Source organism: Loxodonta africana, chromosome 3 (assembly GCF_030014295.1).
Source record: "Loxodonta africana isolate mLoxAfr1 chromosome 3, mLoxAfr1.hap2, whole genome shotgun sequence".
Classification (NCBI taxonomy): Eukaryota; Metazoa; Chordata; class Mammalia; order Proboscidea; family Elephantidae; genus Loxodonta; species Loxodonta africana.
The window spans coordinates 212,703,497-212,726,291 of record NC_087344.1 but is presented as its reverse complement, the minus strand read 5'-3'; the positions used below and the strand labels follow the sequence as shown (position 1 = coordinate 212,726,291).

At 38.7% G+C, this 22,795-nt stretch overlaps 1 protein-coding gene across 3 annotated transcripts in view; it reads left to right on the top strand.

Annotated features, from left to right (window-relative positions):
- Positions 1-22,160, top strand: part of TIPRL (TOR signaling pathway regulator) — a 31,428-nt gene extending 9,268 nt beyond the window's left edge. Inside the window, exons 4-7 of one of the 3 annotated variants that reach the window (XM_003414889.4) lie at positions 6,298-6,429; positions 17,919-18,014; positions 20,005-20,067; positions 21,861-22,160. In XM_003414889.4, coding sequence (XP_003414937.1) covers positions 6,298-6,429; positions 17,919-18,014; positions 20,005-20,067; positions 21,861-22,004 — 435 coding nt within the window. In that variant the 3' untranslated portion in view covers positions 22,005-22,160. Of the gene's footprint in view, positions 1-6,297; positions 6,430-7,764; positions 18,015-20,004; positions 20,068-21,860 lie in introns of those variants that run through there. The other 2 variants (XM_010594982.3, XM_064282973.1) reach the window with 2 other exon arrangements.
- The last annotated feature ends 635 nt before the right edge of the window (positions 22,161-22,795 follow it).

Below are 22,795 nucleotides of genomic sequence, written 5' to 3'. Positions count from 1 at the left end.
ATCCTTCAGCTTTGCAACTCGAGGGTTGAATTATTTCTTCAGTTCTTTGAGCTTCAGAAATGCCAAGCGTGTTCCTCGCTTTTGGTTTTCTAACTCCAGTTCTCTGCATGTTTCATCATAGCACTTTGTCTTTTTGAGCCACCATTTGAAATTGTCTGTTCAGCTCTTTTACTTCATCATTTCTTCCATTTGCTTTAGCTGGTCTATGTTCAAGAGCAAGTTTCAGAGTCTCTCTTGACATCCATTTTATTCTTTTCTTTCTTTCCTGTCTTTTTAATGACCTTGGTTCTTTTGTGTGTCATGTCCTTGATATCATCTCATCCGTATTTGTGCCTGTTCCAAAGAATGTGAAAATTATCAAACAATATCACACGCAAGTAAAATTTTGCTGAAGATAATTCAAAAGCATTTGCAGCAGTATGTCGACAGAGAACTGCCACAAAGTCAAGCTAGATGAGAAAAGGACATGGAACAAGGGATATCATTGCTGATGTCATGTGGATCTCGGCTGGAAGCAGAGAATATCAGGAAGATGTTTACCTGTATTTTATTGACTGTGCAAAGACATTTGAGTATGTGGATCATAACAAATTATGGATACCATGAATGGGAATTTCAGAACACTTAATTGTGCTCATGAGGAACCTGTATATAGACCAGAGAGCAGTTGTTCGACCAGAATAAGGGGATACTGTGTTGTTTAAAGAAAGGTGTTGTATCCTTTCACCCTACTTATTCAATCTGTGTGCTCATCAAAATAATTCGAGAAGCTGGACACGGCATCAAGATTAGAGGAAAACTCATTTAACAGCCTGCAGTGTGCAGATGACACAGCCTTGCTTGCTGAAAGTGAAGAGGACTTGAAGCACTTACTGATGGAGATCAAAGACTGTAGCCTTCAGTGTGGATTACATCTCAACATAAAACAAAAATCTTCACAACTGGACCAATGAATAACATCATGATAAACAGAGAAAAGACAAGTTTTCAAGGATTTCATTTTACTTGGATCCACAATCAACACTCCTGGAAGCAGCAGTCAGGAAATCAAATGATGTGGTGCACTGGGCAAATCTACTGCAAAAGACCTCTTTAAAGTGTTAGAAAGGGAAGATGTTGCTTTGAGGGCTAAGGTGTGCCTGACCCAAGCCATGGTATTTTCAGTTGCCTCATATGCATGGGAAAGCTGGACAGTGAATAAGGAAGATCAGAGAAGAATTGATTCCTTTGAATTGTGGTGTTGGCAAAGAATACTGAATATACTCTGGACTGCCAGAAGAATGAACAAGCCTGTCTTGGAAGAAGTACAGCCAGAATGTTCCTTAGAAGCGAGGATGGTGAGACTTCCTTTGTTTACTCTGGGCATGTTATCAGGAGGGACCAGTCTCTGGAGAAGGGCATCGTACTTGGTAAGGTAGAGGGTCAGTGAAAAAGAGGAAGACCCTCAACAAGATGAATTGACACAGTGTCTGCAAGGATGTTCTCAAGCATAGCCATAATAGTGAAGATGGCCCAGGATTGGGCAGTGTTTCATTCTGTTGTACACAGGGGTCGCTGTGAGGCAGAACTGACTCGATGGCACTGAACAACAAGAACAACATGAGAATGTTATGAGAAAATAGGTCAAATGCCCAACACTGTACCTGGCCCATAGAAGCCGATCAATAGATGGTCATTTTCTTTCTTACTGTTAAGTAAATTGACTCTACGGAATATTAGAAGTGAGAGGCTGCCTCTCTCATTTGCACCACCTTTTAAGAATAAAACGTGTACTGTTCATGCCTTTAAAAAGGCATTTCTTTTAAAACCTTTGGAACATTTGCCCAACTCATTCAATATGGTTTAATATCTTGAACTTTTAAGAGTGAATCTAGGGAGAAAGGTGATGATCTAAGTAACTTTGGAAATGAGTGTGTAAGAGTAAAGGCAGAGGAATTACACATAAATATTGTACGCTGGGTTAAGAGTTCTAGTATTGCTATACATGAATAGTGAAATTGAAGAATTGATTCAGTGGGTGATGGAGGAGGGTAGGACCCAGGCTCCCCACCATTAGAGCAGAAATTTGCAGATCTACAAGGGGTGGAGGCGAGAATGCTGCGTGTGGTAATGGGTCAGAGCTGGGGTACCAGTTAGAAGTTAACATAGATACAGATGGCTACGTACAGAAATATCTATGTGATGTGTTGTTGTTAGGTGCCATTGAGTTGGTTCCAACTCATAGCAACCCTGTGTATACAACAGAATGAAACACTGCCTGGTTCTGTGCCATCCTCACAATCGTTGTTATGCTTGAGCCCATTGCAGCCACTGTGTCAGTCCATCTTGTTGAGGGTCTTCCTCTTTTGTGCTGACCTTCTATTTTACCAAGCAGGAGGTCCTTCTGATAACATGTCCAAAGTATGTGAGATATAGTCTTACCATCCTTGCTTCTAGGGAGCATTCTGGTTGTACCTCTTCCAAGACGGATTTGTTCATTCTTTTGGCACTTCATGGTATATTCAGTGTTCTTTACCAACACCACAATTCAAAGGTGTCAGTTCTTCTTGGGTCTTCTTATTCATTGTCCAGCTTTCACATGCATATGAGGCGGTTGGAAACACCATGGCTTGGGTCAGGCGCACCTTAGTCCTCAAGGTGAAATATTTATAGATACATACATACTATTCGTTTGCTCTTAATTTTCAATAAGTTGAAATAAGTCAAAAATTATTTAAGATTATCGTGGTGCCCTGAGAATTTGTCAAACGTCATTCCTTTCAGTTGAAAACTATAAACTAAGAAGTATATTTTAAAAATATTATTAATGAGTTTGCTTCCATTATAGTCAGAAAAGTAAAATTGTAATAGATTTTGGTATTGGTATAAATAAAATATTTAAACTTAAAAAAGTGAATTGAAGCACTTCCACCCCTAGGATAGCTATAATTAAGAGAAAAAAAAAAGGATAATGACAAGTGTTGGTGAGAATGTGGAGAATGGAAAAATTAGAGCCATGATACATTGCTAGTGGAAATGTAAAATGATGCAGCTGCTTTTGAGAACAATTTGGCAGTTTCTCAAAATGTTAAACAGAGTTACCTTATAAGCCAGCAATTCTCCTCCTAAGTATATACTGAAAACGTAAGTCCACACAGAAACTTGTGTGTAGTTCCTGGTAGCATAGCTCAGTCTTCACAGCAGTATTACTCCTAATAGCTGAAAAGTTGAAACCACCTAAATGTCTATTAGCTGATAAGTGGATACACAAAATCTGGTGTGTCTATATAATGGAATATTATTCAGTCATCAAAGAGTGCTGACACAGGCTGCAGCATGGGTGAACCATGAAATTGTTATGCTGATTTGAGTTTTATGAATTGCAAAACGTAACCATCCAGGAAAAGAAATAGAACATGGATAGCCAGCATGAGTGTAACTGGTCATATATATTTTTAAATAGTATTTTAATGTCTGGCTGGAAACCCTGGTAGCGTACTGGTTAAGTGCTATAGCTGCTAACCAAGAGGTCAGCAGTTTGAATCTGCCAGGCGCTCCTTGGAAACTCTATGGGGCAGTTCTACTCTGTCCTATAGGGTCGCTGTGAGTCGGCATCAACTCGACAGCGCTGGGTTTGGTAATGTCTGGCTAAAATTTTCAACCTTAGCTTTTATTTCCTTGGAACTAGTAGACATTATTGTTTCACAGTTTAGGCCTCATAATTTCAGTAGCTGGAGTCCCTGGGATCTTTTATTGTCTGTTATTTCTGCTGGTTCTGGTCTGTGATACCTGAACTTCTGCATGCCTCCTTGTTTTTGTTCCAGTCTTCCACCTGAGAGGACTTTTCATATAATTATGTGTCATGAAATACTTCTTTAATTTTTTTTATCTTCATTTAAAAATGTGAAACCATTCTTAGCTTGTGAGCCATACAAAAATAGGCAGCAGGCCAATTTTGGCCTGCAGGTTATAGTTTGGACCAGAGTTTGAGGTTTGTTAAACCTGTGGCTAAGAAGCCAGGAAAACTATTGTAGCTCTTTAGGATGTCACCCCCAGATTAGGAGCAGGACAGGGAATTCAGTAGTAAAGGTGCCAAAAGCTAGCAGAGCCCAGCCTCCCCTCCAGATAAGCCATGCTGAGGCCTCAGGGCAAAAGTCATCCAACAGCTGGCTCACTCTTCTGGGCCTCATTCCCCTTCCAGATCTTAGTTCAGTAATGTTCACTGCCTTCATCGTTTGATGCTTTTAGGAAGATTTGTTTCATCATTGTCTTCAGCAAGAGGGTTTGTCTGGAGTACCTATTCTACCAATAACCAAAACCAAACCAAACCCATTGCTGTCGAGTCGATTCCAATTCACAGCGACCCTATAGGACAGGGTAGAACATCCCCATAGGGTTTCCAAGGAGCGGCTGATGGATTCGAACTGCCGACCTTTTGATTAGCAGCTGAGCTCTTATCCACTGCGCCCCCAGGGTTCCATTCTACCAATACGGGAAGCCAAAAGTATTCAGTGTGTTTTAAGCTGAGCTGGATTTTGCTTGTTTGTTTTCTTTTTTTCAGACGCCTGAGTTCGGGGAGGAGTTAAATGGAATAGGGAAGAGACAGGGATGAGAAATAGGAAGTTTTAAACAGTCCTTGTCCTTGCAAATGAGAGAAGATAGTATATATAAATATAATGAATATCCTCATAATGAATGCATCTTGACCAATCACTTACTGACGGAATTGATGAAAATTAGTGAAGTAGTTATTTACTAATGAGAAAATTCATATACTGATTGATTAATTTTTTGAAAGTCAAAAGCATCCATAAGGATCTTCTGATGTCTTCCTTTGAACTGAAACTAGATAAAAAGGAATTTAGCAGTTGTGGTTATTTCATATTAACTACCGAAGTTTTATGCACCTAGGCAGTCCTAAAGACACTAACTTCTGTCGTAAGTAGATCATCACAAACATTCCAGGAATCTTTTTACAGGGCTGGTTATGTGCTGTCATGTCCCTACCTCTCATACCTGCTGTCCCCACCCCAGTTTTCACCTTCAGATGGGGCACCGTGCCTGCTCCAGGCACATTTTGGAATAAAATCGCAGAGGGCTGACAGTGTCGTCTGTGACTGAACATGGAAGAAATGGGGACAGTTTTCACTTCTTGGGAATCAAGTACAAACTGCACTTTCTTTTCATTGCAATCTTTTTTTTCCCACGTACATTTTCTCAGGCCATTTTTTTCTTCCCAAATCTATGCAGTCTCTTGAACACCATTTTTGTCTAATTCTTTTTCAATTATCTCAAGCTAATCACCACCTAGTAGTTCTATTCATGGGTCAAACAAATGACTTAATCATGGCTGTTAAGTAAAGCAAAATAGTAGCTATTAGTTATTGAATACTTCCAGTTTGAGAAACATTGCTGTATTTGTTTATGATATAACCATGTCAAGAGTAGAAAAGCTGAACATTTTGTAGTGAAATTGGATGTAATAAAGAATGTGTCATAGTTCCTACTATTAGGAGATACTTGGATTTAGTGAGCTACTGCTGTGACCTGCCTTGGGGTTTTTGATGGTTTTGTTGGATTTTGTGTGTGTGTGTGCTACAAAATCATATGTCGGAAAAAGTTGTCAGCATCCTCCAAAGCCCTTTAGAATGCCAGAGTGTCCCTTTGAATTTCTCTAATATTTTTTCCTGCCTTGTTATTTAAAGCACTGTATTTTGTTTGTGGTGCAGTGGTTAAAGCAGTTGACTGCTAACCAAAAGGTCGGTGGTTCGAAACCACCAGCAACTCCACAGGAAAAACATGTGACAGTCTGCTTCCAAAGAGATTTACAGCCTCAGAAACCCTATGGGGTTGCTGTGAATTGAGATCGATTCATCTGCAGTGGGGGATGGTAGGATATCTTGTTTGTAGGTTTTGGGGAGCTAGGTTGGTAATAACATTATTCTAACGGAAAACTATTTTGAAGATCCAAGTGACTGTCTTAAAAGTAGAATTTCACAGCCCTGAACTGCTTTGAACTCATATGATAGTAGCAGTTCACCACACTAATTTTCTCGTAGTCACAACAGAGCACTTGATTTTAATCAGACCAGTATGAAAGACAGTGAAATTTTTACTTTATTTTGTGTGTGTAGCTATAACATCAGCTGTCCGTGGTTAAGTTTTTCATTGGCAAGGCGTATATCTCATCTTTCATGTCTACAAATGACACCCAAATTTAGGACTGTGTGCCATGGCTGTATAGAAATGAGGAAGGAAAAACTACTTTTCTATGTCTCTGTAACTCCTTAGTTTTGTTTTTCAATGTTTTTCTTCCAGGTTGTACCTACAACAGATCATATAGACACGGAGAAATTGAAAGCTAGAGAACAAATTAAGTTTTTTGAAGAAGTTCTCCTGTTCGAGGATGAATTGCATGATCATGGAGTTTCAAGCCTGAGTGTGAAAATTGTGAGTACTACGAATTTTTGTTTAATTTCTTTCTTCTATTGGGTAGAAATATAAGACTCACTTCAAATCCCAATGAGTCTAAGCATTGTATCATGGCTATAGTTTATCTTATTGAGTATCTATTGCCAAATTCACAGTTAAAGGATATCTTAGTGTATTGTTAGTACTTTATTTTAGCAAAGCATTTTTTTTAGTAGACCTGGCCATTTTGTTGTGTGTTTATTATTTAACTTGAATGAAGTTAATTTTCACTTTTTAAAATACTGATGTTGATAGAATCTGAAGACAGCAAGGTGAATGTCATTTTAAAGAAATCACCAATGTGTCAGGTTTCAGTGAACTCTGGTGGTGAAGTGGTTAAAGCGCTCAGCTGTTAACCAAAAGGTCGGCAGTTCGAACCCATTGGCCACCCTGTGAGAGAAAGATGTGGCAGTCTGCTTCCATAAAGATTTACAGCCGTGAAAACTCTATGGAGCAGCTCTACTCTGTCCTGTATGGTCGCTGTGAGTCGGAATCAATTCAACAGCAGTGGGTTTGGATTTGAGTCAGGATTTCAGTGTACCATTAAACTACGACTTCAATTTCTAATGTAGAAGTAAAAAACAGAAAGCACAAGTATAATAACTTCCCTTCTTTTGTATTCTTTTCTATCAGTAGAGGACAGACTACTTCCATTAGCAATGTTGTTGGTGTCACATGCTTAAAAACAATAATAAATAGGCCACTAGCAGTTATTTGCATTGGTTTACTACTCGCTTGTATTTGGTTTCTAACGTTTTCCATAAAAACCTCAACTGAAACCTTTTACTTCATGTCTCATCCTTTAAGACCCATCTGAAATGTTACCTGCTCTGTGACACCTTCCAAGACTCCCAAAGCAGAGTTAAACACCCCTTTTCCATTTTTTTTTTCAATAAGTACTTTTTTTAAATCTTTCAATTGTAGCACTTATTGTAAGGTCTGTCAAAGCTGGAGCCCCAGCATTAGATGTGCCTGGAGCGTAGTGATCGTCAGTGTTGTGATTTAAACAATGATAAAAAATGAAGACGACGGTACAAAAGCAGCAATAAATTTGTTTTAAAGTCAAGTTTTTCTGTAGAATCACAGAATTTTGGAACAATAGTGGATTTTTAGAAAATTATTTAGCTCAGGCTCCATATTTTATAGATGAGGGCCAAAAGATTAGTTTATCCAAGGTTGTAAAACCATTTAATGATACAGTTTTCTTTGAACCATATGCCACATAACATTATTCTAGCATTATATAATTGTTTTCTTAATGCCTTACTCCCTGGCTCACCTATAACTCCTCTGATTTGTCTTTTGTCATTTTAGATGTATTCACTCACCCACTCATCCAGTCACCTACCTTTCCACTTTTCTGCCCACCTACTGAATTGAGTCTAATGAATGCTCGCTCTGAGTTTGCATATCTCAGTGTGCATTTGTACCCAGGTGGGTGGCTGTATAGATGATGTCTGTTAAGTGGGTGATAGGTATGGGGGAGCAAATGTGTTTTTGTGGAGGAAGAAGATGGAGAGGGAATGGACATAAATGCATTATGTGTGAGTCAGAAAGTCTCAAACTGAAGGGTAGTATCGTCTTAAAATGTGCTTACTTATTCCCTAGTTTACCTTAAGAATGCCCAGAAGGATTTTATTAGAATTGTGTCCTTTCTAACAATGTACCAGATAGTGCTTTAAATAAAATAAATGTCACAGTTTCTGGCCTAGAGTCAATGGGTGTGGACAAATGAAGTTCCCTTCTATACAAGCAAGGACTGGCTTAGTAAATATGAGCGTCAGCTGGAAACTAGGAATGTGGTACCTGGGAAGCTCAGGGAGAAGTTGATAAGAAGGAGAGCATAAAGGTCAGTACCAGGCTGTACAGAAAGAAGGCTTGTAAGCTTGGAATGGGATGGTTCTCACTGGACTAAAAAATAAGCTAAAAATTGTTTTTTGGTTTTACACTTAAGATATTGTTACTGACTTTGGCAGAGCAGTTTAAGTTACACGGTTAGAGGATGAATAAGCGATGTGGAGGTAGAGAGAAAGTGTAGGTGTAGACCAGCCATTCAGAAAAAGCTAGAAGAAGAAACAGACATGGCTAAGAGAGGACCAGAGGTTGGCAGAGCTGTCTGCATGTGGTTTTGTTATTTTAATAAGGGGAAGACTTTAGTACATTTATGCGCTCTCTGGAAGGAGCCACTCTAGAGAGCGGGGAAGGTGAATGCAGTCAGGTCTCAGGCGAGGAAGAGGAAGTCTTTGAGCCTTTACTACATGTGAGGCACTGTACTAGATACTGAGGAGCCCTGGCGGCACCATGGTTAAAGTGCTTGGCTGCTAACCGAAATTTCAACCATTTGAAGCCACCAGCCGCTCTGCAGGAGAAAGACATGGCAGTCTGCTTCCGTAATGATTACAGCCTTGGAAACCCTGTGAGGCAGTTCTGCTCTGTCCTACAGGGTCACTGTGAGCTAGAATTGACTCAACAGCAGTGGGTTTGGTTTTTGGTTGGTGCTAAATACTTAACTACATTACCTTGTTTAATCCTCATCGACATTCTATGTAGTGAATATCTTTGTCTGTATTTTACAGAGTAAGGAGATATTAAGTAACTTGCCCAAGATCACAAAGGGAATCAGTTTGACCCTCTGTCCCTGCTCATATGCCTAGGATCTAGATCTTGGTAAAGGGATTAGCCTAAGACGGGAAAAGAGGAAGATACTTCTTCCATGATGACAGGAGGAAAGGAACAGAATGTAGGTAAATGTGCTTCTGCCACAGTGCTTCCGAAACCTGCAGTTTTTCAGAATTACCTAGATGAGAGATTTCGTTGTTTAACACTATGTGGCAAGGGGTATTTTTTATTTGACTCCACGTGGCACTCTTGCTATATGTTTGTTGGCTGGAAAGATGGAAAGACACATGTAGGGATAGAGGCCAGCAAAGGCTTCTTAGAGGAGGTAGTGCCTGATGGACATTTCAGGTGTGTAAGTCTCCCCCCGAGCCAGACTGGGAAGGCGCCTGGTGTTAGAATAAGGTGATCATTGATGTGTTTCCTGAGCTTGAGGTTTCTGAGAGCTGCTAATCAATTCAACCTGTCATAGTACTGGCCACCATTAGAAAATGAAGTATGGCGGTCATCTCCAAAGCCCTTGCCAGCCGCTTTCTACTTAGAGCTCTCTTCAGGAGGTCATTCACCTTTTTTTCTAGAGCTTTTCTTGACTTAAAATCTATGTTTTCCCAGTTAGTTTCAAATAAAATCTATACCACCACAGAATGCTTTTAGTTAGCAAAACTTTCCAAGAAACCTCTAAAAAAAAGTATTTATTTTTAAGGACTACCTTGTATTTTTTTATCGCTAAAAGTTTGATTGGGAATATGTACAGAAATGAGTTTTTTCTTATTTATCACATGTGGGTGCCCCCCCGCCCCTTTGCATCACCTCACTTTGAAAATGGTCTTGGAACCCTCTGAGGGTGACAGGAGTGTCGTGTTTTTACTGTGTTTTAACCTTGGCTGGAAAACTGCCAAAGATTTTTTCCTAAAAGAATTGAATTGGTTTAGAATTAGAAGAATGGTTGTTTATGATTACATAATGATTACAAAGTACTCTGAAAAGAAATGCTGTTGTAACATGAAAGCTGCTTATGTAAACAAGTGTCTTACTTCAGATTCCTGGTATTGTTGGATAGAGCCCCTTAGGTTCCTGTTAACTTACTGGACTCTTTCGTTGTTTCAAAGCGGCTTTCCCACCTTATGTTTTCAATTCCAAACCTAGGCAATTGATATTTTAAAAAATCACGACTTTCTTGTAGTGCGATCCCACAAGGAGAAAGAGTAGATTTAGGGTTTTATGCACAGTGAGGCTTGGGGTGTCTTGGATTTGTTTCATGAGTTTACCATGAACTTTGATAACTTTGTGTGAGTGGCATTACCTGTATCTAATTGGAAGATACTTATTTCAGAAATTAATTTTCCTTTTGCATTTTAAATTAATTTCTCCTAGTAATGTTTGTTTCTAGGTTAGAATTTTGTGACCCTAACATTTTCCTGTTCCTGATAGGGCTTACCACTTTCAGGGCTGTGCTCTAGTAACGTCTTCAAAGAGGATTGGTTTCATGCTAAGTATGTTAGTCTTTAACTTTCAAAGAAAGTTTTCTGTCTGCCCAATACTGGCAGTGCTGTGGTGTTCTGTAATGGCTTTTACAGCTAATGGTTAATTCCTTTCTGACCTGAGTCAGGAACGAATGTTGCTGCCCTTCTGCTTTCACGCTTTACCCAGATTCTGAGTGTGCTGGGCAGGAGTATACCCGTCCTCTCCGTGGTACCTAGAGTCCTGTAATACCTGTGCGTGGGTAGCTTTTGTTAGAAACGTAGTTATATAAAAAAAAATATAGAATTGTCAAATTTTACAAAGAGACAGGGCCTGAGAGATTATTTCTCCACATCCTCCTTTTTTTTATAGATGAGTAATTTGAGACCTTGACTGGTTCAGTAAATTGCTCTAAGTTTGTGATTCTCTGTTTTAGCAGACTCGTTGCTCTGTTTTTTATTTTACCAAATACTTGAAGGCTCCCCTTTTACTACCCCGAAATGAAATTCATAGAATATGTAACCTACCTACTTTCTAAAAAATTATCATAATGTCCTAATTATAAAACAAAAGGAAATTATTTAGAATAAATGGTATGTATTTCAATATGTAAATGGCTGATAGAACTTAACAAGAGACACAGTGAAGTAGGCGATACTTGTATTTGCACATTAAGCCACTGTGAATGTGACAGATACAAGTACAGATGGACAGGGATGTTAGGTACCAGGCAGTGACCGAGATGACACATGTGGCGCTGCCATCGGGGATGTAATTTTCCACTGTGTTAAATAACTCTTAATGAAGTTCTAAACAAAACAAAATATATAATCTTCCCTTGATTTACAAGGTTAGTTGCATTACTGGATAATGAGTAAATTTTGTATTTCCAGTTGTGCGTTGCTTAATGTCCGCAATATGTTCCGTGAAATGGGACGTTTTACGTTATTTGGACGTTGTGCGTTCACTTCCAGAATAAGTAGGTTTCATCCTTATTAAAAATTTGCTAGGGCAAATAGCCTCCTTCTACAATTAGTTTATCTAAGATTTCAACAAATTGTTCTCCTGCCTTCTTATCAGCACTCGCAGAGTCATCACTCACTTTGATATTATGCAGTAAAAAATGTTCTTTGAAGTGCTTGAACCACCCAGAGCTAGTTCTAAACTCAGTATTATAGTCTGGTCCTGCTCTTTCTTTAAGCATCTCAAACAGCTCGATGCATTAGTAGTGATCATCAACATGTTGAGAGGAATTTTTCTTTTGTGTTTGGTCCCCAGTCCACATCATTAGCAGTTTATCCATATCTTGCATTTTTGTTAGCCTTCAGTGGAGCTCATCCCTTAACACTTTGGAGAATTTTTTCTTTGTTTTTGAGGGTCGTCAAGATTGTCCAGTGCGATATATGCAACATGCTTAAATTTCCTACGTTTCACTCTCTAGTTGGGATTTCTGAATTCTTTCATAACCTTGTGGGACCACGGACACATATGTGGTCAGATGTTGCCCAAACATGTATGTGGTACATGACTATATGTGTAAGATGGAATTAGGCTCTAGGGTCAGATAATTATAAATACGGTTTTTATCTGCATTAATACTAGGGTATATGTTTGGAAAGTTTGTGAGGCTTTGTCGTATAAGGTCATCCTTTGCATTACAGAACTTACCAACTAAATACCAGCTTGTTGTTATGACAACTAAATATTATCCCACAAATTTCCAATCATTCCATGGAGGCAGTACTGAACAATAAAAAACTGTTGTTGTTAGGTGCCATCGTGTCTGTTCCGACTCATAGTGACCCTATTGTATAACAGAATGAAACACTGCCCAATCCTGTGCCACCCTCACAATCGTTGTAATGCTTGAGCCCATTCTTGCAGCCACCGTGTCAGTCCATCTCATTGACAGTCTTCCTCTTTTTCGCTGACCCTCTACTTTACCAAGCATGAAGTCCTTCTCCAGGGACTGGTCCCTCCTGATAACATGTGAGATGAAGTGGTGCCATCCTTGCTTCTAAGGAGCATTCTGGCTATACTACTTCCAAGACAGATACATTTGTTCTTTTGGCAGTCTATGGTAGATCCAATATTCTTTGCCAGCACCATAATTGAAAGGCATCAGTTCTTCTAAGGTCCTCCTTGTTCACTGTCCAGCTTTTGCATGCATATGAGGCAGTTGAAAATACCATGGCTTGGTCAGCTGTAACTTAGTCCCCAAAATAACATCTTTGCTTTTTAACACTTTAAAGAGATGTTTTGCAAAAGATTTGGCCAATGCAATACATCATTTGATTTCTCGACTACTGCCTCCATGGGCATTGATTGTGGATTCAAACCCGTTGCCATTGAGTCGATTCTGACTCATAATGACCCTATAGGACAGAGTAGAACTGCCCCATATGGTTTCCAAGGAGCGCCTGGTGAATTCGAACCGCCAACCTTGTGGTTAGTAGCTGTAGCTCTTAACCACTATGCCACCAGGGTTTCCAGAAGAAAGGCTTCCTTGACCCAATCCAAGTGAAAAGAAATTCTTGACAACTTCAGTCTTTTCTCCATTTATCATGATGTTGCTTATTGGTCCAGTTGTGAGGATTCTTGTTTTCTTTATGTTGAGGTGCAATCCATCCTGAAGGCTGTAGTCTTTGATCTTCATCAGTAAGTGCTTCAAGTCCTCTTCATTTTCAGCAGGCAAGGTTGTATCATCTGTGACTCATCTTGTTAATGAGTCTTCCTCCTATCCTGATGCCACATTCTTCTTCATATAGTGCAGCTTCTCAGATTATTTGCCCAGCATACAGGTTAAACAAGTATGGTGAAAGGATACAACCCTGATGTGCACACCTTTCTTAACTTAAACCATGCAGTATCCCCTTGTTCTGTTTGAATGACTGCCTCTTGGTCTGTGTACAGGTTCCTCATGAGCACAATTAAGTGTTCTGAAATTCCCATTCTTTGCATAATTGTTATCCATGCAGCCAAATGCCTTTGCATAGTCAATAAAACCCAGGTGAACGTCTCTCTGGTATTCTCTGTGCTTTCAGCCAAGATCCATCTGACATCAGCAATGATATCCCCCATTCTGCATCCTCTTCTGAACCCAGCTTGAACTTCTGGTGGTTACCTGTCCATGTACTGCTGGAACCCCTTTTAAATGATCTTTAGCAAAATTTTACTTGCATATGATATTAATAATATTGTTCGATAATTTCTGCATTTGTTTGGATCACCTTTCTTTCAAGTAGAAACAAATATGGATCTCTTCCAGTCAGTTGGCCAGGAAGCTGTCATCCATATTTCTTGACATAGATAAGTGAGCACCTCCAGCGCTGCGTCTGTTTTTTTTACCATCTCAGTTGGTGTTCCATCAATTCCTGTAGCTTTGTGTTTCGTCAGTGCCTTCAGTGCAGCTTGAACTTCTTCCTTCAGTACCATCGGTTCTTCTTCATATGCTACTTACTGAAATGATTGATTGTTGACCAATTTTTTTTGGTATGGCGACTCTGTGTATTTCTTCCATCTTCTTTTGATGTTTCCTGCATCATTCAGTATTTCCCCCGTATAATCCTTTGATATTACAACTCGAGGCTTGAATTTTTTCTTCAGTTCCTTCAGCTTGGGAAATGCTGAGCATGTTCTTCCCTTTTGGTTTTCTAACTCCAGGTCTTTGCATGTTTCATTATAAAGCTACCTTTTGAAATCTTCTGTTTAGCTCTTTCACTTCATCATTTCATCCATTCTCTTTAGCTGCTCTATGTTCAAGAGCAAGTTTCAGAGTCTCTCTTGACATCCATTTTGGTCTTTTCTTTCTTTTTAATGACTTCTTGCTTTCTTCACATATGATGTCCTTGCACAACTGATCTGGTCTTCGGTCATTAGTGTTCAGTGTGCCAAATCTATTCTTGAGATGGCCTCCAAATTCAGGTGGGATATACTCAAGGTCATATTTTGGCTCTCTTGGACTTGCTCTAATTTTCTTCAGCTTTAACTTGAATTTGTATATGAGCAGTTGATGGTCTGTTCCACAGTCTGTCCCTGGCCTTGTTCTGACTAGTGATACTGAGCTTCTCCATCGTCTCTGTCCACAGATATAGTCAATTTGATTCCTGTGTATTGCACCTGGCGAGGTCCATGTGTATAGTCGCCATTTATGTTGTTGAAAAAAGATATTTGCAATGAATAAGTCATTGGTCTTGCAAAATTCCGTCATGTGATCTCTGGTGACGTTTCCGTCACCAAGGCCATACTTTACAACTACTGATCCTTCTTCTTTGTTTCCAACTTACACATTCCAATCACCCGTAATTATCAATGCATCTTGAATGCTTGTTTGATCAGTTTCAGACTGCAGAAGTTGGTAAACTTCAGTTTCCTAATCTTTGGCCTTAGTGGTTGGTGTGTAAATTTGAATAATAGTCGTATTAATTGGTCTTCCTTGTAGGCATGCAGATATTATCCTATCCCTGACAGCATTGTACTTCAGGGTAGATCTTTACATGTTCTTTATGACAACAAATGTGACACCTTTCCTCTTCTAGATGTCATTGCTGGCGTAGTAGACCCTATGATTGTCCAATTCATGATGGTCAATACCAGTCCATTTGAGCTCACTAATGCCTAGGATATCAATCTTTATGTGGTCCATTTCATTTTTGATGACTTCAATTTTCCTAGATTCATACTTTGTACCTCCCAGGTTCTGATTGTTAATGGATGTTTGCAGCTGTTTCTTCTCATTTTGAGTCATGCCACATCGGCAAATGAAGGTCCCATTTACGTTTACATCATTAATCTCAACTCTGCTTTGAGGATGCAGCTCTTTCCAGGTATATTTTGAGTGCCTTCTTCCGGCTGAGGGCTCGTCTTCTGGCACTATATCAGAAAATGTTCTGCTGCTATTCATAAGATTTTCCCTGGCCAGTGTTTTCAGAAGTAGACTGCCAGGTCCTTCTTCCTGGTCTGTCTTAGTCTGGAAGCTCGGCTGAAACCTGTTCCACCATGGGTGACCCTGCTGGTAATACCAGTGGCAGAGCTTCCAGCATCACGGCAACACATGAGCCACCATAGTATGACAAACTGACAGACGTGGGGAGTAGAAGAATACTACCCTCAGATACACAGTTGAACTATGGTAGAATTGGGACTAGAACTCAGATCTCCTAATTCCTAGATTTTCCCCTGTGCTATGCTGAAATGATGGTTCTGCTTTACAATATTGCTGCCTACATTGTGCCCAGTGCAATTGTTAGTTACTGATATTGAAATTCGAAGAAATGTTGTAAGTCAGTCTTTCTCAAAAATTATAAATAGCACAGTGTCAGGGGCTTCCCAATCAGTTTATTGTGACCTATTAAGTCTGTCTCACTGGTTGATAAAGTTCCTGAACACTGGGATTGTCTGTTTTCATTTCTATAGATCCAAGACCTGCTATAGTAAGAACTTGACAGTTAGAAAATAAGTATTTATGTAGTAATTGGTCAGGTATATTCTCTTTAAAGACCTAAATAGCCCACACCTTACCCAGCCCTACCACCAGGACCCACCTTCTTACTATCTCCACCATCTCTGGCTTTCTTCGGTGGTTATCCTTGGAGAACACAGAAATTCGTAGATACAGTATAGATAAAAGTTGTTAAGGACATATTATGATGTTCTGATAAACCAGTCTTTGACCAGAGGAAATAGTGCCTAATCAGTTGCACTGAATCAGAACGTAACCATTTAAGGCCTCTAATCGTTACTCTGTGTAAAGTGAATAAAAGTTGAGTAGCAGCAGAGGACCCAGTTGTTCTTTCATTTTGGCATTTCTGGTGTTGAAATTTTCTATTAGTACTACTGTTTAAAAAAAAATCTTGGCTAATTATTGTTTTTAGTTTTAGTTTTCTTGTTTGTTTTTTGGTGGTAAAATATGTATCAACAAAAAAGTTGCTGTTTCAACCAGTCTTAAAATTTAGTGACATTAATCATATTCACCATGCTGGGCAACCATCACCATTATTCATTTCCCCCCCAAAATTTTTATCACCCCCCCAAAAAAACTTAGTATCTCTTAAGCTGTAACTCCCCAGCCCCTGGTCACCATTGATAAAATTTTGTCTCGATGCATTTCCTGTTCTAGATATTTCGTATAAGTGGAATCACAGTATTTGTCCTATTGAGTCTGACTTAATTCACTTTAGCATAATATTTTCAGGGTTCACCCATGTGTAGCATGTATGAAAACTTTATTTCTCTTTAGGCTGAATAATACTCCGTTGTATGTATGTACCACATTTCGTGTATTCATTCATCTGTTGATGGACATTTGGGTTATTTCCACCTTTGGGCTATTGTAAATAATACTGCATTGAACGTTGATGTACAGGTATCTGTTTGAGTCTCTCCTTTCAAGTCATTTGGGTCTATACGTGGGAGTGGAATTTCTAAGTCATATGATAATTCTATGTTTAATTTTTTGAGGAACCTCCAAACTGTTTTCCATACCAGCTGCACCACTTTACATTCCCACGAGCAAGCAATGAGAGTTCCGTTTTCTCCACATCCTCTCCAGCACTTGCTATCTACCATATTTTGTGGTAGTAGCCATCCTGGTAGGAGTGAAGTGGGATCTCACTGTGGTTTGATTTGCATCTACTTTTTTAATGACTGATGACACTGAGCATCTTTTCATGTGCTTCTTGGCCATTCATATATCTTCTCTGAAGAAATACCTATTTAAGTCCTTAGCCATTTTTAAATTGAGGTAGGAGTTCTTTATATATTCTGGATATTAAACCCTTATTGGATATATGGTTCCCAAATATTTTCTCCCAGTCTGTAGGTTGACTCTTCACGATGCACAAAAGTTCTTATTTTGATGAAGTCCGTCTTACCTGTTTTGTCCTTTGTTGCTCATGCCTTTTTAAAAATGAGCATTATAATTTTCATGTTACTTGGGTATATTTTAAGTCTTTCTAACCTCAATATCTTTTGATGTAGAAAAACATTTTTCTGTTGTAGGAAACTGACACTAGAATGTTAAATAATTTGTACAAGATTTTCTTAAACCCTCAAAGAAGTATTGTTGTTAGTTTCTGACTAACTGGCAACCCCATGTGTGCAGAGTAGAACTGCCCCATAGGGCGTCCAAGGCTGTGCGGTGCCTCTGAGGTGCCTCTGGGCGGGTTCAAACCACCAACTTTTCGGCTAGTAGTTGAATGCCACCCAGGAAATCCCTGCACAAGGTTTTGAAACTTAGTTGGAGCTGGGACAAAGAACCTCTTAATTCAGAGACTTTTATATACTGCTAACCAACCCTCAAGGTTTTTTTTTTTTAACCCTTAATTTTTATTTTAGCAAAGTACTAAAATATTTAGTCTTCACTAAAATGTCAATAATGTACTTTTTTTCAGAGAGTAATGCCTTCTAGCTTTTTCCTGTTGTTGCGGTTTTTCTTGAGAATTGATGGGGTGCTTATTAGGATGAATGACACCAGACTTTACCATGAGGTATCTGCTCTTATTTCATGAATATGCTAATTGATATTGGGCCTGTTCATGCTGTTTCACTGGGAGTCTGAAAATGTGAAGTCAAATACTGTCTTATATCATGTGGAGATGCCTCTAACCTATAAATTGGATGTTTCACACTCACTGTTGATTGTGTATGGTTATTGAAACATTACGTCTTCTTTTCTAAAAGTTCCTGTGGCTGAAAGTGTTTTCTAAATGACACTCCTTAGTGGAGGGTCTGATGCTTTTTTTAAATCTTGAATGTACTAAATCTGTGTTTAATAAAACTGTACCTTAACTCTTACCTCTGTTTACTGTATTTATATTGTTAATATAATGTGCTGGTACTAGAAATACCACTCACATGGCCTCCTGAAATTTTTATTGCATAGTTATTTTGATAGTTGTTCTATAGTTTGAAAACTCTGCGTGCTATAGAGAATTGTACTGCTTCTGAAGGAACTGTTAACCTACAGGGTTTTTTAAAGTAAGTGTTGAAAAAAATAAAGGGTTAAATTGAGTTATGAAAATTCTTCTAGCAGCTTCATAGCTGGTTATCTGTTGTGAATGAATTTCTAACTTCAGATTTGTGATCATCAGGAATGATGAGTTAGAGAAGAGACCACCAGTGTTAGTCACAGTGATCACAGTAATGATTAACTTATAACAACGCTGTGAAGTAAATACTGTTTTTATCCTCATTTTATAGCTGAAGCCACTGAGGCAGAGAGGTTAAGGAACTTGCCCAAGTTATACAGCTAGTAGGAGGAAGAACCGGGATTTGAACCCAGTAATGGATTGGACTGGTGTTTTCCCAAAACCTGAAGTTAGGATGGTTTCTTTTTCTTGAGATAATGAGATGACTGGGATGGACCTTGTTAAAAATGATAGCAAAGTACTAAAAACAGGCTGGTTTCCTTCAGAAAGAGTGAAATTTAAATTTTAAAAGTGTTTACATTTTAATTCAGTAGTACTGACTTTTAGGAATTAGTAATCCACAAATATTAGTCAGGTAAGTACCTAGAGTTTAATGAACATGGATGTTCACTGCAGTGCTGTTTATAATAGCAAAAATAAAGGAAGGGAGCGAGCCAAGGAGGAAGAGAGAGAGGACAGCACTGAATGTCCTTCAGTTGGGCGTGGTAAGTTGTTTTGTATCAATATAGTAGAAAAATATGTAACTATTAAAAATGATGGGAGAGAGCTATGTTTAATTGATTCGGAAAGATGTATGTTTCAGTGTTAAACTTTGAAAAGCAAGTATGAACCTATTTATATAAGTTTTTGCGTAGATTTCTAAATATTAAACAGTGTTATCTCCAAGGAGCCGTGATTGTCGATGATTCATACTCTTTTTTATACTTTATATTGTTTCATTTTTTTATAGTGAGCATTCATCTGTTTTTTATACAAATGACTGAAATTTTAAGGCAGTATAATTTTGTAGCTTTTGTTGAAAACTGTTTCACTAAAAAAACCAAATTGTAATAAAATCTTAAATGGAAAAATTGAAGTACAACAAAAAATTGATTTTAAGTAAACAATTTGGTAAGAATTTTGTGGAAATAGAGAATAAAAAATTTTAAAAACATGTTTTTTTGGAACACAAAAGTACTCACAATTATGTAGGGAGATGATACTATAATTTAGGGAAAAGATGTAGTCCCAACTTGAAGTAAGTAATATTAAAATCTCTTGTGTGTCTCATTTACACTTATCAAGGTAATGTTACTGGTTTGCTTTCAAAATAAAACTTTTGCTTGTGTTTCTCTGATGTGGAAGTTATTAAATCTGTCTACGTAGATATCTGGTATTAGTGTAAGTAATATATATATATATATATATACACACACTGTAGAACAAGATATTCTTGCCAGACTTCACGTTACTCTTACAACCTATGCTATAATGTAGACAGTTGTGTTTAAAAGAATAGATTTTGTAAATCAATATAAATAAACTTGTTATGACTTCTTTTTGAACATAGGCCGACAAGACCTACATGTTACGAGAATATACATCACGAGAGAGCAAAATTGCTAATTTAATGGTACAGTATTTATACTTCAGTTTTTAGTAGTTAGGTTATAATGTTCTAAGTATTGAGTTCTTCTCCCACCCCATCCCACCCCCCGAACGTATATACTTAAATCTGTTCATTCATTTAATAGAGCTCTTTAGGATAAATCCTACCAGAGCATAACTTTGCTGGGCTTACCTCAAATAGAAGAACAGCTGGGGTTGTTAGATACCCTAGTCATCATCCAATCCAGTTTCCACATTTTACTGGGGAGAAACTGAGACCCAGAGATGTGACTTACCCCAGGTCACAACTGGTTGGTGGTAGAGCTGCCGCTGACACCAGTTGGATGTTTTCAGTACTACCTTACCATTCTATAATTTCTTTCTACCTGATCTTTTTTTTTTTTTTTTCCTCCCTAAAATGTGGTGATTCTGTATTATGGCTTGTTTGTTTTGACATAATTCTGCTATATTTTTTGCTTCCCTGGGACATGTAAAGGGCTCCCTTGGAATTTAGGATTCTATAATAGGCTGCTTAGAAAGAGATTCCTTCCCCTGAAAACTTGATGTTCTTGTTTTACCCTTAATACTTACGTCTCTTTACGAATCCAAATTTTTCTCTGGGTGTAGAGTATATATCCAGAAAAAAGATGTATATTCTATTGTAGACTGCATACTGGGCCCTAACTGAAGGCCAGTGCTTTCCAGATACAAAAGCAGCAAGCACAGGGAATTGGATTAAGGTGTACAAGGTCCCCACCCTTTGCTATCTGAAAGTAGAGCGTTTTTGTGCAACTTCCGTAAGCCAAAATGGCGTAAAGCAAAGAAGCAATAACCATTAATTTATATGGGAAAAGTTTTTGAGCGTTCCCAGACCCAAAAACTAACCATACCGAATAGCACACAAAACCCTTACAAGCTCTCTTACAGGCCTTTCTGATACCTTAGGACGCATCTTGCTAACGGATGCACAAAATAAGCCAAAATAAAGCACTCATGCTCACAGTCAAAGCTATGGCGGCTTGAAGCTGAGATGCTGAGTGTAGTTCCCAGGGAAGGAGCTCGGCAACGCCATTCTCACTGCTAAGGGTGTGCACTGCCTCCTTCGTGGCTTGCTGCAAAACAAATGCTTAACCCTATTTCCGCTTTTCACCTTTTTTTCACAAAAGTGAAAATCCTCTTCAGATTTCTTCAGGTTAGCAAAAACGGGCCCTAATGTAGGTCTTTCTTAACAGTGAAGTGGAGTAAAGGGAACTTTCTGAAAGGGGGGGATACCTGTATTAAGTTCTTACGACATTTATGGGAGTATTAGAAATTACATAACCCTGTGTTCTTTGAGGAAACCCTGGTAGCATAGTGGTTAAGAGCTACGGCTGCTAACCAAAAGATCGGCAGTTTGAATCCACCAGGCGCTCCTCGAAAACCATATGGGACAGTTCTACTCTGTCCTGTAGGGTCACTATGAGTCGGGATCGACTCGACGGCAATGGTTCCGGGTGTTCTTTGAGGAACCTGAATGATTCAGTAACAGGAGATACCTATTGTTACTAGGAGCACTAAATGCTGCTCCTTAAGACCCCGGCTGCTAACCAAGAGGTTGGCAGTTCAAATCCACCACCTGCTCCTTAGAAGCTCTGTAGGGCAGTTCTGCTCTGTCCCATAGGGTCACTATGAGTTGGAATGACTCGACAGCATTGGGTTTGGTTTTGGGGTTTATTTTAAAACTGTCATGCTTTATGAATGCTTGAACCAAAACGTTTCCAAAATGTGCCAATGTGATCACTGAATATAAGATACTAATATGATTTATGTATTTCCTAGCATGTTTCACCTTCCCTCTTCACGGAACCTAATGAAATATCACAGTATTTGCCGATAAAGGAGGTGGTTTGTGAGAAGCTGATATTTCCAGAAGGAATTGATCTTAACCCTGGAGACTCAAAAGAAAATAAACCTGTGGAATAGAATGTGGTGCACCATATACTCACCATGGAATCTGACTGGAGATCTTGGCTGTTTGTAGGGGATTTTTACTATGAAAATTAATTGCCTTGTTTATGTGCAGATTTTCTGTAGCCTTGAAAGAAAAATAAAAGATTGTTGCAGGCAGGTTCCACTCAACTGATGTTTGTACTGTCTTCAAGTTCGGATTCCAGATTTATATTTTCTGGAGTTAAATTGAGATTTCTAAGTTGTCATAAAGTGGGACCTCATTAGTAGTGCTGTGTATATGTCTCAGTGAGCAGTGGGCGTAATCTGCTTACATCATGAAACACTGTCTTCTTTCATAAGGAGATTAATTTAAATCCCCAAGTCACAGCATGTTGTGACTCCGTAGGACTCCTGGTTGTGCTTGTTGATGTAGTAGCTCCTCACCTTGGGCCTTTCATTGTTTGCTTGCTCTGTGGAGAATTGTAACTTGCCATGTAGGAAGTTATTCACAGATCTTAATGATCTTCCCCCATAACTTTTTAAAAATATATTTTCCCCCTAAATTTAAGTTGGCTTTTCAAGTTTGAAAAAAGTTTTAGGCATAGAACCAAAAAAAACCCCAGGTCTTTTGGCTAGTATGTCCGTGGAAACACATAACCATGGCTTACTGCTGACAGGGTGTCACAGCTGTCTTTTTCCCATCTTTGGGTACTTTTTCTTACATTTGGTTCTACTTGTACTGACATTTTTGTACTTCAACTTTCCATAAAACCTCAGAGTAAATAGATGCCTCGAATTTGGTACTGGTCCTAAAAAATTTGAAG